We start from the raw sequence: 15,937 nt of genomic DNA, 5'->3' as shown, positions 1-15,937 counted from the left end.
GGCAAAGTAGCTTGATACTTATGTTTATAAATAAAGTTTTATTGGAAGACAGCCATGCTCATTTATTTATGCATTGACCATGGATGCTTTGTGCTATACCAGCATAGTTGTAGCAGAGACTGTACGACTTCAAAACCTAAACTATTTACTATTTGACCCTTTATAGACAAAAAAGTCTGCCAACCTACAGGGTGTAGGAATTACATAAGGATTCTTTGATTTGGATTTTTTTGTTTGATAACAACAAATTAAATAATTTCTATCATATTTCTAATATTTCTAATCATCTGTTGGGCCAATTTAGAATACTCCTCATCTTTCTGAAGATTTTGTGTTATGTCATTTTTTAAAAGTTATGACCAACCTAGATAGCATGTTGAAAAGCAGAGACATTACTTTGCCAACAAAGCTCCATCTAGTCAAGGCTATGGTTTTTCCAGTGGTCATGTATGGATGTGAGAATTGGACTGTGAAGAAAGCTGAGTGCCAAAGAATTGATACTTTTGAACTGTGGTGTTGGAGAAGACTCTTGAGAGTCCCTTGGACTGCAAGGAGATCCAACCAGGCCATTCTGAAGGAGATCAGCCCTGGGATTTCTTTGGAAGGAATGATGCTAAAGCTGAAACTCCAATACTTTGGCCACCTCATGCGAAGAGTTGACTCATTGGAAAAGACTCTGATGCTGGGAGGGATTGGGGGCAGGAGGAGAAGGGGACGACAGAGGATGAGATGGCTGGATGGCATCACTGACTCAATGGATGTGAGTCTGAGTGAACCCTGGGAGTTGGTGATGGACAGGAAGGCCTGGCGTGCTGTGATTCACGGGGTTGCAAAGAGTCAGACACGACTGAGAGACTGAACTGAACTGAAAGACAAAGGGAATAATGACACTTTACAAATAAAAGCATCGGAGGTCTTAAAATGGATAAAAGTTTTAAGAATATTTTTTAAACATTTAAAAAGTTTGAATGTATCAGCATGCAATTAAGTAGAAAAAAGTAGCAGTAAATTCACAATATTTTTTTTCAGTGCTGATTTTTTGATGCTTTCTTCAATAATAGAGTTATATAATGTTGACTTATATAGATATTTTTGAATAGAAGTAAAAATACTGGAAATCACTAATCACAGTAACTCAGACAATAGTGCAGAGAAGGCAATGGCAACCCACTCCAGTACTCTTGCCTGGAAAATCCTGTGGATGGAGGAGCCTGGTAGGCTTCGGCCCACGGGGTCACTAAGATTCAGACATGACTGAGCATCTTCACTTTCACTTTTCCCTTTCATGCACTGGAGAAGGAAATGGCAAACCACTCCAGTGTTCTTGCCTGGAGAATCCCAGGGATGGGGTGGGGGGATGGAGGGAAGCCTGGTGGGCTGCCGTCTATGGGGTCGCAGGGAGTCGGACAAGACTGAAGCGACTTAGCAGCAGCAGCAGCAGGAGACAATAGTGCATTAAGCTCCAAATCATCTTAATCAGGTGAATTATTGAATGACACAATCTACAGTTTTCTTCTAATGAGATTTCACCACCTCTTCAGTAAAATATCACTTCTCAAATTAATGTTTTAATATGAATTTTATTAATTTTGTATTTTATATGCACGGGCTTCCCTGATAGCTCAGTTGCTAAAGAATCCACCTGCAATGCAGGAGACCCTGGTTCGATTTCTAGATCGGGAAGATCCGCTGGAGAAGGGATAGGTTACCACTCCATATTCTAGAGTTTTGCTTGTGGCTCAACTGATAAAGAATCCATCTGTAATGTGGGAGATCTGGGTTTGAACCCTGTGTTGGGAAGATCCCTGGAGAAGGGAAAGGCTACCCGCTCCAGTATTCTTGCCTGAAGAGCCCCACATAGCTCATGGGGTTGCAAAGAGTCGGACACGACTAAGCGACTTTCACTTTGATGATTAAGAACTGTGAACCGAAGAGGTTTATACTTAACCTAAGTTTTGTATGTATATAGGTGCTATGATATTTTTAAAATAGTCAGTATGAGAGTGGTCTCTTATATGAAGAACTGTGACTTAGTTTTGAGAAATACCTAATGCCCCTGTGTTCAGACCCTAGACTTGCCTCTGGAAGCAGCTCATCATACCGCGGGCCTGAGAACTATTTCTCGTAGAGACTATCCTTCATAAACAGATCATTGTACACCCGGACATGTCCACTCATTCACTTATTCATTAATTTTTCAAATATTTTTAAACCATTTGCTCTGAACTAGTGTTCTGCATATTTTGAGAAGTTGGCCAATGAGATTAATAAGATTAAGTTCCTGATCTCAGGTGTATCAAACCTAGTTTGAAAAACAACACACAAATGATTCCAATATGGTGTAGAAATGACAGTGATAGATGTGCGTACAAGGTACGGTGGGAAGAGAGGTGGGTCCTAACTCAGCCTGAAGGACTGGATCAGCACTTTCATAAGGAGTAAATCGGTTCTTAAAGAAGGAATAAGAAGTTGCCTAGGCAAAGATTCTGGGCAGAAAGGAAGAACATTCTAAGCAGAGACAGCTCATCCCCTGGTTCTAGGGGACCAGTGAGGGAAATGACAAGAAGAGATCTCAGTTCAGTCTTTTTTCACACTCACACTATAACTTAAGTTGCCTAAATGAGCTTATTGCTCAATGTGATCAGACAATAGATGCTGGGCCTGGAAAGCCTTAAGGGAACTGTATTTCTCTGCATCTTAAAGACAGAGGAATTACCGACTGTCTCAGCTTCGGGCACCATTGCGAAGTCTGCAGAAATTATTTGGTGCTTCCTTCCTTGAGCCCTGCGCTCACCCGAGGTACCTATTTCCCTTCTATGCCTACAGCTTGAGCTCCTTTTCAGGATAAATACTAAAAGATGTACAGCAGACTGCAGAAACAGAGGGAGAACGACAGAGGGCGCTGCTGCCTTTCCTTGGTGGTTTGATATAAATTCATCTTTCATTTCTGAGAACCTTTCTCTCTTGCTCAGCCTACAGCATGATCTTGTAGGGGAGTTTGTCTTGCATAACACATGAACCAAGATTTTCTTGAAGATTTCAACAAAAGATCAAGAAGCTAGAGGAATAGTTTTTTCAACTTTCGTGTATCCCCAAACTCAGCCTCCCACTGCTTCTGAGCCAGCTATGCTGTCTGCTTTGTGCTTAGGACTTGTGATCTTGTTGATAATGCGTGAGTAACATTTATTTAAAATTTCTAAGATGTTCTATTCCTTGGTTTTAGGATGTCATGTAACCTCTATCAAGCGGGAGATGGTCCCTCTTCCTTAGCCAACTTAACAAAGTCTTACTGTGTGTTTGTGATTATTTTCTTTAAGGAGGGACCAGTGGAGACTCGGTGACCCAGACAGAAGGCGTTGTTACCCTCCCCGAGAAGGCATCTCTGACTCTGAAGTGTACTTACCAGTCCAGCTATTCAGGTTTTCTTCTCTGGTATGTCCAGTACCAAAACAAAGAGCTTGAGATGCTCCTGAAAAGCTCATTAGGAAACCAGAAGGTGACCAGCAGAGGTTTTGAAGCCACTCATATCTCAAGTGACAGCTCCTTCCACCTGCAGAAATCCTCTGGACAAACATCAGACTCAGCTGTGTACTACTGTGCTCTGAGTGACAGTGAAAGAGGCCGCAGGGGGAGCTGAACACAAACCCAAGGGCACAGATGGGGTCAGTCTGTGGGCAGCTCTCCAGAGTTCTGTGCTAGAGGCATCGTCAAAGTACTTTGAGCTCTGAAGTTCAGAGCTAAGAACCTTGGAATTCTTGGATTGCCCTACAGAGAGGAATCTGGGGTGGGACAGTATAAAGAGGAACCTAAGGGCTTTTCTCTGAATGCCTGTTTTCAGCCCATTCACATTCCCCCTAAAGACACAGAATCCCTTGAAGTGTCATTAACTTTTCAGTGACAATTCAGTTGATATATGCTGAAATATTTCACAACCTGTTAATGAAAACTCCCAGGAACATTGTTAACGGATGACTGTATGATCTGGAAGGTAGTCTCTGGTTTTAATAATTCAGACTAGGATTGTATGTCTTGCTGAGATATACCTGCAGACACTCCATCTTCAGAGACTAGGAGCTTTATTCTCTCTTCCCTTGACTTTTCCATCCCTATGGCTGCTACAGCAAGGTTGCTACCCAGGTAAGTTCCAGGAGGAGAGTTTTCTGACAAGATAATCCTTCTGTCAATGGCCCTGTGGGTCAGAGCAGTCCAGTTGGTAACTATTGCAGGCATAATGTGTTGTATTAAAACAGGGTACAGGATATTCTCTTTGCCAATAATAATGTCACCTCAGGGGAAATTTATTCATCATCAGTCATATTTCTGATATATGGAAAAAGTGTTTATGTACTCTTACAATAAGCTATCTTTGGAGTGGAGTGAGCTTTTCACCTGCTCCAAGAAACTAGGAGAAAATATCACCCACTCCCAAGGCAAGAACATCTCCCCACTCCTCTGCTCATGAGCAGGAATGTGGAGCCACTTGGGCTCTGCATCTCTGCAACAATCATGCCCATTGCACAGAGCATCCCCTCTGCATCTCTGCAGGTTGAACTCCTGTCCACGCCTTTGGGGACCAGACTTTCTGGAAGGACAGTGGGGGACACAGAAGGTGTGAAAAGAGATATGTTTTACTGCCAGGCAGTCAGGGAGATGTGGCCTAGACACTGGTTATTTGTCATCTCATAATTTATAAATACAGCAATCAAAATACAGAGTTTAATAGTAGAATAGTTTTAATGGTCCTGGAGGATGTAGTCCCCATCCTCATTTGACAGGGTGGATGTCAGGACACCTACCTGAAGGTCAGTGCAGACCTCCTCCCTAACATCCTAGAGTCCTGCACCCTGGGTGTTGGCCACCTGAGCACTGGGGGTTCAACATCTTGATAAACAGGCCAGAGAAAGGGAGAGGGAGATGAAAAAACAAAAATAAATCTTACAGTGGAAAAAAAGTATCCAAGCAGGGTTTATTTCCCTGGTGGTAACTGTATCAGCTCTCTACTTCTGATCTGATCCCTCATTCCACATCTCTGGGTCCAGGCTAGTGGGACTACAGACAGGGCAGAAGATTATTATTTTTATTTATTTATTTATTTATTTATTTATTTTTTTGCTTACCTGCTCCTCAGTCAACTGAAAGCAATTTGAGATGGGAATCATGTCTGGTTTTCAGTTTACATGTTGTAGGAGAAGGAAATGGCAACCCACTCCAGTGTTCTTACCTGGAGAATCCCAGGGATGGCAGAGCCTGGTGGGCTGCCGTCTATGGGGTCACGCAGAGTCAGACACGACTGAAGTGACTTAGCAGCAGCAGAGAACTCTTTAAATTTCCAGAATGAATGCTGGAGCCTAGGGATTCCTGAACATGCACAAAAGTTTAAGAGCACCTAGGTGATCTGCTGAGCCAGAGAGTCCTACCAGCACGATAACTTGACTCAATTTTAGGGGGAATTTTGGCCCAGGGGATAGGACTCTGCACTCCCAATGCAGGGGTCCCAAGTTCAGTCCCTGGTTAGAGAACTAAATCTCACAAGCTGAAGCTAAGACCCAGGGCAGCCATAAACAAAACAAATGACAACTCGGCAAACAGCTGTGCACTAAAAAATAGCTCTAATTTTAGTAGGAGTTCATTTTAACTGATGAGAAAATCTCTGTAGGTGGAAAGGTACATTTGAAGAAGATTGTTCTTGAAATTGTTCTTAGTCAGTTCAACTGACTACATCATAGCCATTGTTACTGGATTGACAGCACTGCCCTGAAAACCCGTGTAAGGCAACCTCACACCTGACTGCAGCCAGAGTCTTCATGCCTTAAAATGGTTTATGTCAGCAAAGAACAATGTTTTGACTTCTTACCATAATACAACCATACTTTCCATAAAGTAAATCCCAGAAAAAGAAGCATCTATGAAATGACTTTGTTATATCTTCTGCTGGGTTCACTTCACTTGCACAAATAATTGCACAGGAACCTAGACAAACAGGCTGATAGACGCTGAGCAGACAGCTCTTTCCACTGCGATTCCTGAATCTCTAATAAAATAAATAAACAGGAGCCTGATAAACACCACACACATGCCTTTGAAATGAAGCAAGCCTGGTTAATATATTAAGTATCTGAACTTGACTTTCTTAAAAAAAAAATACTTAGTTGAATTAAAACAAGAATGTGACAAGTGCTATCATCCAAGTATGGTCCAGGGGCCCCAGAGGAGATCTTTTCAGGGAGGTTTACCAAACTCACTGAGGTTTCTCTCTTTTATTGCAGATTATCACTCAGCCCAAGATTCAAAGTGGATCTCCTCCCTCCTCATGCTACCGCCTTGCCCTTGTCTCTCCCTTTCTCTCTTTTTGTCCACATCCCTCCTCTCTTGTACAGTGGTCCACAAATTTCTAGGTTCCATCTCAATCCCACAGTGGGACAGTTTTGGTAAATCCCTCATGCACTGGTGCCTGGAAGCTGCCTCCATGAAGTAAGCTGGGCAATGTCAGTGCTCTTCTCTTCTGTCTTCCTTATCTCTGTGCTACGTGGTGTACAAGGTCCAAAATTTGTTTCATATATTTTGTCCAGTTTTCTGGTTGTAAGGTCAACTCTACCTTTAACTGTGAAAAAGAAGTAATGGTAATATATTTATTTATTTTTTGAGGATATTTTTACCAACGTGTCATTTTATGATGGTAGGGTATGTAATAATAACCTTATCATTCAACCACACATTATCTGAGACCTGCCGGAGATAAGATTTCCTCCATGGCATGTTGACTGAGTCTTGGGGATGAACAGAGCTAGTTCAGGTAAAGAACTTCAGGAGAGGAGGGAGCACTTTCCATTCAGGGGGATCCTTCTCTGACTCATGGGAATCTTGGAGACACATGAAAGAAAGAAATCTGACTATTCCATCTAGAAATTCTAACTGGGGTTCCTTGCAAAGCTAGAGATACCTGTAACATGAAAAAAATATGGAAGCAATAACATATTTCCCTAAGCACGCTTATGTTTAGGACTCTCTTCTTGGGGTTCTGTCCCATTCTCCTCTATGTACCCCACAAGTTATTATCAGGAGGAATAGGTCAGACCGCACTGTGGTGCAATTTTCACGACCACCACCAGAGGGCGGGGCTTCCTTCGGACGCGGTTGCTCATTGTATTCCGGAGCTGGTTTCTCTTGCCTTCTTTGTAGCCACAAGAGAGAATATTGCTGCAGTACAGAAAGGGGCTCTCAGTTTCTGAGCGAGCAGCTTCTGTAACATTCAGATGGAGACTATATTTATTGCATCTGTGTATTCCAGAGACCAAGGATCGTTTTCTTTTGCGAACATGCATTCTGCCACTCACTCAGTTCTTCTGATCATCTTAATATTCAGTAAGTAACATTTTATCCTAAATGTTAATGATTTTTCATTTTCCTATGATTATAGGTAAGTTTTATTTTTCTTCTCTGGCTGAAAACTCTCCTCCTGTAAATTTCTACTATAACAAAGTGATTCTCTTCCAGGAGGCACCAATGGTGACTCAGTGAACCAGACAAAAGGCCCAGTGACTGTCTCAGAGGGGGCTCCCATGACCCTGAACTGCACTTACCAGACTGCTGATTTTGATCCCTATCTTTTCTGGTATATCCAACATCTCAACAAAGCTCCTCAACTCCTCCTGAAGGGCTCGATATCAGACCAGAACCCAAAGAGTAAAGGTTTTCAGGCCACTCTGGTTAGGAGTGACAGCTCCTTCCACCTGCAGAAACGGGCAGTGCAAACATCAGACTCGGCTGTGTACTACTGTGCTCTGAGTGACACAGTGAGAGAGGGCTGCGGGGGAGCTGAACACAAACCCCGAGTGCAGATTGGGGCTCTGGCTGTGGGCAGCCCTCTGGGGGGTTGCTGTTTCTGTCTTAGGTGTGTTATGCTAGCTGTGTTGTTGTTTATGTACTAAGTCATCTCCAACTCTTTTGCGACCCTGTGACTGTAGTGGGCTCTTCTGTCCATGGGATTTCCCAGGCAAGAAGACTGGAGTGGGTTGCCATTTCTTTCTCCTGGGAATTATCCCAACCCAGGAATGGTACCAATGTCTCCTATTTGGCAGGCAGATTCTTTACCAGAGCCACCTGGGAAGCCTGTGTTATGCCAGAGGCATTTTCAAAGTATTTCCAGCTCTGAAGTTCAGTGCCAAGAACCCTGCAATTCTTGGATTGGTCTACAGAGAGGAATCTGGGAAGGACAGTGAAAAGAGGAATCTAAAAGGCCTTCTCCAGAAATGCCTGATTTTAGCCCAGTCACATTTCTCCAGATGGCACAGAATTCCTGGAAGTGACGTTAACTCTGTTCAATGACAGTTCAGTTGATATATGCTGAAATATGTCACAACATGTTGATGAAAACTCCCAGGACATCTCATTCATGGATGAATGTATGACCTTGAAGCTACTGTCTGATTTTTATAATTCAGACCAGAATTTTGTGTCTTGCTGAGTTTCACGTGCAGACACTCCATCTTTAGTGACTGGGACCTTTACACTCTCTTCCTTTGACTTTTCCAACTCTTATGGTTGCTCAAGAAATGCTGCTGCTGTGAGTTCCATGAAGATGGATTCCTGAGAAGATATTCCTTCTGTCAAGGGCCCTGTGGGTCAGAGCAGTCTAGTCAGTGAACCTTTTGTGCATGAGGTGTCTTGATTCTATGTTGGTGACACAGCTCGACCCTCATCTTGTCATCATGGCAGCTCTTCACAGAATGCTAGGTCATGATCCCGATTCTGGTCTTGAGGATCTGTGCTGTGAGAAATTCTGGACATAAACATGACCACGTAACCTGACATATTGTCTTTATTGCTGTATTGAGGACTCTGATCCTTTTGAAATGTGTCAAATTCAGTGACCAAGCAAACAGTCCTTTAGTGAAAGATGGCACATGGACTTTTGTTGACCGGGATTCTAAATTCTTGACATATTCACAATGTTCCCATAGCAGAGGAGCAAAAAACAAAGAAATGTGTGGCTCTCACTGTAACTTGCAATGAATGAAACTCACCGAGAGAAATTTGTCCTGGCATTCTGGAAGTCTCTGAACCTCACCATGCTTTATCTCTCTTGTATGATTCTGTGGGACTGACAGGTACGGATGAAGGTTTTGCAGAGCCTGAGCCTTCTGAGCCTTTCAGAGGCTCTTCTTTAGACAAAGAAAATGAAATTGCAGAATCAAGTTTCTTGGGCCCAGGACACTAAGGGATCCTGAAATACAGGCTGAATTTGCTTAATGGTAAAACCCTCTGAAAGAGATGGGAATACCAGACTACCTGAACTGCCTCTTGAGAAATTTGTATGCACATCAGGAAACAACAGTTAGAACTGGACATGGAACAACAGACTGGTTCCAAATAGGAAAAGGAGTACGTCAAGGCTGTATATTGTCACCCTGTTTATTTAGCTTATATGCAGAGTACATCACAAGAAACGCTGGGCTGGAAGAAGCACAAGCTGGAATCAAGATTGCCGTGAGAAATATCAATAACCTCAGATATGCAGATGACACCACCCTTACGGCAGAAAGTGAAGAGGAACTAAAGAGCCTCTTGATGAAGGTGAAAGAGGAGAGTGAAAAAGTTGGCTTAAAACTCAACATTCAGAAAACGAAGATCATGGCATCCGGTCCCATCACTTCATGGGAAATAGATGGGGAAACAGTGGAAACAGTGTCAGATTTTATTTTTGGGGGCTCCAAAATCAGTGCAGATGGTGATTGCAGCCATGAAATTAAAAGACGCTTACTCCTTAGAAGAAAAGTTATGACCAGCCTAGATAGCATATTCAAAAGCAGAGACATTACTTTGCCAACAAAGGGTCGTCTAGTCAAGGCTATGGTTTTTCCTGTGGTCATGTATGAATGTGAGAGTTGGACTGTGAAGAAGGCTGAGCGCTGAAGAATTGATGCTTTTGAACTGTGGTGTTGGAGAAGACTCTTGAGAGTCCCTTGGACTGCAAGGAGATCCAACCAGTCCATTGTGAAGGAGATCAGCCCTGGGATTTCTTTGGAAGGAATGATGCTAAAGCTGAAACTCTAGTACTTTGGCCACCTCATGTGAAGAATTGACTCATTGGAAAAGATTCTGAAGCTGGGAGGAATTGGGGGCAGGAAGAGAAGGGGACAACGGAGGATAAGATGGCTGGATGGCATCACTGACTCGATGGACGTGAGTCTGAGTGAATTCTGGAAGTTGGTGATGGACAGGGAGGCCTGGCGTGCTACAGTTCATGGGGTCGCAGGGAATCGGACATGACTGAGTGACTGAACTGAACTGAACTGAAACCCTCTTCATAGATTTTACCCTCCTCTTTAAGATCAAAGCATTATAACCATCTTATTTTGTCCTGATATTGGCAGATTAGCACCCCCCAGGACTCTTTCTGTCCCAGCACTTGATCTGTAATTAATATGAGTATTTTCAGCTCTATCACTTTTTAAATAACAGCTTTATAAAGATAATTCACATATCATCAACTTCACGCTTTTAACTATACAATTGAGTGGTTTTTAGCATGTTCACAGAGTTGTGCAGTCAACAGCACTATCTGATTCCAGAACACCGCCCCAGGAAGAAACTTTGTACCCATTAGCAGTCACTCTCATTCCCCATTTCCCCCAGAGACTGGCATCCATTCCTCTGTTCTCTGTCTCTATGGATTTGACTGTTCTGGATGTTTGCTAGAGATAGAATCAGATCGCATATGACTGTTTGTACCTGTCTTCTTTCACCTAGCGGAATCTCTCCATGGCGTGTCTCCATATCAGCTCTTCACTACTCCTTATGGTCACTTAATTCTCCTTATCCATTCTTCACTTGAAGAATGATTGTTTTGGAAACACTTTGGTTATTTCTACTTTTTAGATCTTATAAATAATGCTGGTATGAGCACTCATGTGCAGGAGCTCTTGCTCTAAATGAATGCACTTTCAGCTAGAGGTTTAATTTTTGTGTTTTCATATTTGTTTCATTTCATTTTGCTTTATTTGGTACCAACATTTCCTTATGGATGTAAAATGAGTAAGTACAAGAGAAAATGCTCTTTAAAATTATGATTTAATGCTTACATGGGATGTAATCATTCCAAGCTATACCTGCATTCATTCAGGAACACTTTTTGAGCACCTACTCATATATGTCAGTCACATGAATAAGTTTTGAGAATATAGTATACCTGACAAAGTCGCCTGCTTTGGGATTGTATTGCTTTAAGACCCCATATGTGTCTTAAAATAATGTTTCTTTCACAAATCATTTTATTCACTCACTGAGCTCTGTTTGTCCCCAATATGTAACATTGACAGGTTTATGGGCAATGGGCTAAGCTTTTAAATCCCTCTCCACCTCTACAGGTAGATACTAGGAAACTTCCAATTTACAAATGACAAAATTGAGGTGTAGAGCTGTTTAGTAACTTAATCAAGGTTACATAACAAGTTAGGAGCAGAGCTTGGGTAGGACGTCAATCATTCTGATGCATGACTAATATTCATAAAAGCTAATTGATAGAACTACCATGAAATCTGTTTCTTTTTTGTTAAATACCATTGCTTTCTTAGAATTTTATACTTTTTGAAATTTTCGTTTGATGAAAGATAAGTTAATGCAGTAATGAAAACTGTACCTTATTCAGTGGGCAATCACAGGACTCTGTATATATTCCTGAACACTGAAGCCAAAAAATTGCAGTCATCATCTTTTATGTCTTTGAACATAACGTTGCTCAGGTTCTCTGTGATTGAATAACCTGCTTATTCAGGGCTTATAGCTGAGCCTCAGTAGCCATATTAAAGAGGATATACATCACAGGTCTTTGCCATGGCAATGAGGACTATATTTTTCAAATTAAAAAACCCCTTCGTGTGGCAAATATGTCTCCTCTGGGACTGTAAGACAGCATTTTCTGTTCTTCTACACTGTATATCTTATTAAAGCAAATCCTTTTTTTAGACAATTAGTAAATATGGGTCTGGGCTTCCCCGGGGGCTCAGTGGTAAAGAATCCGCCTGCCAATGCAGAAAATCTTCTTCAGGATGAGTAAGATCCCTGGGTTGAGCAGATCCCCTGGAGAAGGATATAGCAACCCACCCCAGTATTCTTGCCTTGGAAATCCCATGGACAGAGGAGCCTGGTGGGTTACAGTTCATGGGGTTGCAAAGAGTCAGGCTCAAGGTAGTGACTAAACAGCAACAAATACAGGCATGATGAGGAAGTTTCATTGACTTTTCTAATCACATTAGTAATTCATGCCAAAGCAGAAACTTTCAAAGGCAATTTTCTCCCAATAAAAAAGCCTAAAATCTAGTGTTTGCTTTAGTGGCTTCAAGAATTTCTAGGGTTTTCAAGTGAAAGCTACCTGATGAAGCTGAGAGGGAGGGTAAAATGAATGCTGGTCCATTTTCCTCTCTAGCATTAAGCAGATTGATTTATCAAGAATTCTCCAGGTCAGAATACTGGAGTGGGTAGTCATTCCCTTCTCCAGGGGACCTTCTCAACCCAGGGATCAAACCCAGGTCTTCCACATTGCAGGTGGATTCTTTTTTTTTTTTTTGGCCCTGAAAAGGGCCTTTGGTTGAAATCAAGCTCCTGAGAGCAAACTGGAAAGCTTAACCACCAAAGCCGTAGAGAGTACGGCCCTGGCGCTTGAGAGCGTAGACCACGTCCATAGCGGTGACCGTCTTCCGCTTGGCATGCTCGGTGTAGGTGACCGCGTCCCGGATCACGTTCTCCAGAAACACTTTCAGGACCCCGCGGGTCTCTTCGTAGATGAGCCCAGAGATGCGCTTCACACCACCACGACGAGCCAGGCGGCGGATACCAGGTTTAGTGATGCCCTGGATGTTGTCGCGCAGAACCTTACGGTGGCGCTTAGCGCCGCCTTTCCCCAGACCTTTGCCGCCTTTGCCGCGTCCAGACATGGTTTCACAAAAAGTAAACCAACAGCAACTGCAGGTGGATTCTTTACAAGCTGAGCCACCAGGGAAAGCCCTTATGAAGAGCAATAACATTTAAAATTTTGATGATCTTGGTCTTACATGTTCTCATGGACCTATGTCTAGAGCAGTGAGACACAACTCCCAATATTTAAGATGGCAAAGAGTTTTAAGACTATGATGCAGGGAACAGACGTCAATGGAGATTGAACTGAGCTGGCATTTCTAACAGGATTTCTATTGCTTTTGATAGTGCTTTGGCTCTGGATTTGTGTATTTTTAGGGTTTTCCCTAGCCCAATTTCCACCATAATTATTGGGTGTGGTTTAGAAGAGCTGGGGGTGATTCAGAAATACATGTATTGAGTTTTAATAGAGGTTCTTATATTTAGGCACTGACTAAAATTTTCTGAATTTACTTTTGTTTACACACATACACACATGTAAATTGTGATCACATATACATGTATTTTCCCCCTACTGCTATTTAACATGGCACACACTATACAGATTTTGTGACGCAGAGGCAAGATATGAAATCGTTCATAGACAACAAAATATTTCGCAGGTAACTTTTACCAGATTCCATAGGAGGCAGGAACAAAGATGAAGCAAAAATTTCTGCCTTTCTGTTAGAGTCGAAACCCCATTGTTTCATTTGATTCTCTGATCCAAAGGAGATGAACCGAACATGATTCAGTTTTACCACTGTTTATTTCTAGTATGATAGTGTTCTAATTCGAATGATGTGCAGAAGTCTAGCATTTCCCTCCTGTAAAGGAAGTGTGTCACATAACACAGACAAACGGCCCTCCAGCTGCTGACTCAGCTTCCTGCATGGGTCAGAAGCATCACACAGCCCAGGACCTCTGCCTGGACCTCTTGAGCACAGGGTGCAGAATTCAGATCTGGATCTGAAATGGAACAGAGGCTGCCTCACTGTAGGGAGAAGCTGCCCATATGCTGGTTGCCAGTGCACTGAGGGCAGGCAGAGCCTCTGTCTGTCTGATGAGGGTGGCCACTCACAGGACTCATGCCCCTCTCTCAGTGTCAAGACTGTGGGGAGGGCAGAGCATTGTTACCTGATGCATCTTGAAAGAGAGGGGTAATGGGCAATGGAATCGGGGCATTACGTCCTAAGCCACTTCATCCCCTATACCACCGTGGTTGTAAGTAAAGGCTCTTTCCTGCAGGATCCAGCATGACCCAGAAAGTAACTCAAGACGAGTCTGCCATTTCTGTGGTGGAAAAGGAGGCTGCAATATTGGACTGTGTTTATGAAGCTAGTAGTTATGGTTATTATTTAAAAATCAGACATCACATTGAAAACTGGATTTCTAGCTTCTCTATAAAAGTGTCTAAGAGCACAACATCCTCTGGGGTAGAGGTCAAAAGTCGTGTTTGATTGCATAATGCCTTTGACATAGACTCATTTTATGTTTCAAATCTATGCAGATTTACCATTCACAACATGAATAGCCCAAAAATAAAATTTTAAATTATTATTCATAATATAGAAGCTGATCCACAAAGCAAACAAATTGGAATTAACATCTCATGGAAATATATCTGTTTTTTTTTTCCCCCCTGTGGTTTTTATCATCACAGCATGGATCCCAGTGTGAGAAATTTCAGTATAGTTTATTCATTAATTCTTAGTTTTTGGGTAAGCATTGTGGAAACAATAGTTGGCAAGACAGATGTGATGTCTGCTTTGCTGGAGCTCATGTTCCAGGGGGCTGTAGTGGTATCCAGTACAGGAACGTAGGCATAAAGGACATTTGATATCATCCTTAATAAAATGATGAACTGAAATTAGCTGGATTCAAACCCTGTCATCTGCATCACAGCATGACTTTTGAGGTATTCCTTAGCCTCTCGTGCATCAGTTTCTTCATACGTAAAATGGCAATAATAGAACCTACTTCATGGACTTCAGAATCAAAATCATCTATATATTTCTATCTGTTTAAAATCATTATAAAATTAAATTATATAGAAACACACCTGCCTGTGTGTTTTATAGAAATAAATATTTAAGCACAGGTACATATTATGGCATCTTGATACAGCAGGGATCACTCACTGATGACCATTATTAATATAGAAGGCAGAGTTTGTTCCAGTACCTACATCAGATTTTCATTCATGTCATTTTTTTTATAACACAAAGTTTCTCCTTATTTTTCTTTTTATTTTATTTTAATTTTTTAAGTTCACAATATTCTATTGGTTTTGCCATATATCAACATGAATCCACCACAGATATACACGTGTTCCCCATCCTGAACCCTCCTTCCTCCTCCCTCCCCGTACCATCCCTCTGGGTCGTTCCAGTGCACCAGCCCCAAGCATCCAGTATCAGTGCATCGAACCTGGACTGGCGACTCATTTCATATATGATATTATACATGTTTCAATGTCATTCTCCCAAATCATCCCACACTCTCCCTCTCCCACAAAGTCCAAAAGACTGTTCTATACATCAGTGTCTCTTTTGCTGTCTCATATACAGGGTTACTGTTACCATCTTTCTAAATTCCACATATATGTGTTAGTATACTGTATTGGTGTTTTTCTTTCTGGCTTACTTCACTCTGTATAATAGGCTCCAGTTTCATCCACCTCATTAGAACTGATTCAGATGTATTCCTTTTAATGGCTGAGTAATATTCCATTGTGTGTATGTACCACAGCTTTCTTATCCATTCATCTGCTGATGGACATCTAGGTTGATTCCATGTCCTGGCTATTATAAACAGTGCTGTGATGAACATTGGGGTACATGTGTCTCTTTCGATTCTGGTTTCCTCAGTGTGTATGCCCAGCAGTGGGATTGCTGGGTCATAAGGCAGTTCTATTTTCAGTTTTTTAAGGAATCTCCACACTGTTCTCCATAGTGGCTGTACTAGTTTGCATTCCCACCAACAGTGTAAGAGGGTTTCCTTTTCTCCACACCCTCGCCAGCATTTATTGCTTGTAGACTTTTCA

At 42.1% G+C, this 15,937-nt stretch overlaps 1 protein-coding gene and 2 gene segments (V, D, J or C); 2 read left to right on the top strand and 1 right to left on the bottom strand.

The window, feature by feature from the left end:
• Nucleotides 1-2,933: 2,933 nt before the first annotated feature.
• LOC133255315 (T cell receptor alpha variable 18-like) lies at nucleotides 2,934-4,827 on the top strand. The segment is given in 2 exon segments: nucleotides 2,934-3,172; nucleotides 3,318-4,827. Coding segments are annotated over 2 exon segments (366 nt in total).
• Nucleotides 4,828-5,124: 297 nt separating this feature from the next.
• Nucleotides 5,125-14,943, top strand: LOC133255897 (T cell receptor alpha variable 18-like). The segment is given in 3 exon segments: nucleotides 5,125-7,362; nucleotides 7,495-12,543; nucleotides 12,967-14,943. Coding segments are annotated over 2 exon segments (543 nt in total).
• Nucleotides 12,563-12,957, bottom strand: LOC133255898 (histone H4-like). Its single transcript, XM_061430519.1, has one exon. It carries the CDS (start codon nucleotides 12,930-12,932, stop codon nucleotides 12,621-12,623), a length of 312 nt encoding a protein of 103 aa, XP_061286503.1. The 5' UTR covers nucleotides 12,933-12,957; the 3' UTR covers nucleotides 12,563-12,620.
• Nucleotides 14,944-15,937: the final 994 nt, after the last annotated feature.

The sequence above is a fragment of the Bos javanicus genome, chromosome 10 (genome assembly GCF_032452875.1).
Source record: "Bos javanicus breed banteng chromosome 10, ARS-OSU_banteng_1.0, whole genome shotgun sequence".
NCBI classification, from domain to species: Eukaryota; Metazoa; Chordata; class Mammalia; order Artiodactyla; family Bovidae; genus Bos; species Bos javanicus.
The sequence above is the reverse complement of the archived record's forward strand: the minus strand, read 5'-3'. Positions and strand labels throughout refer to the sequence as shown.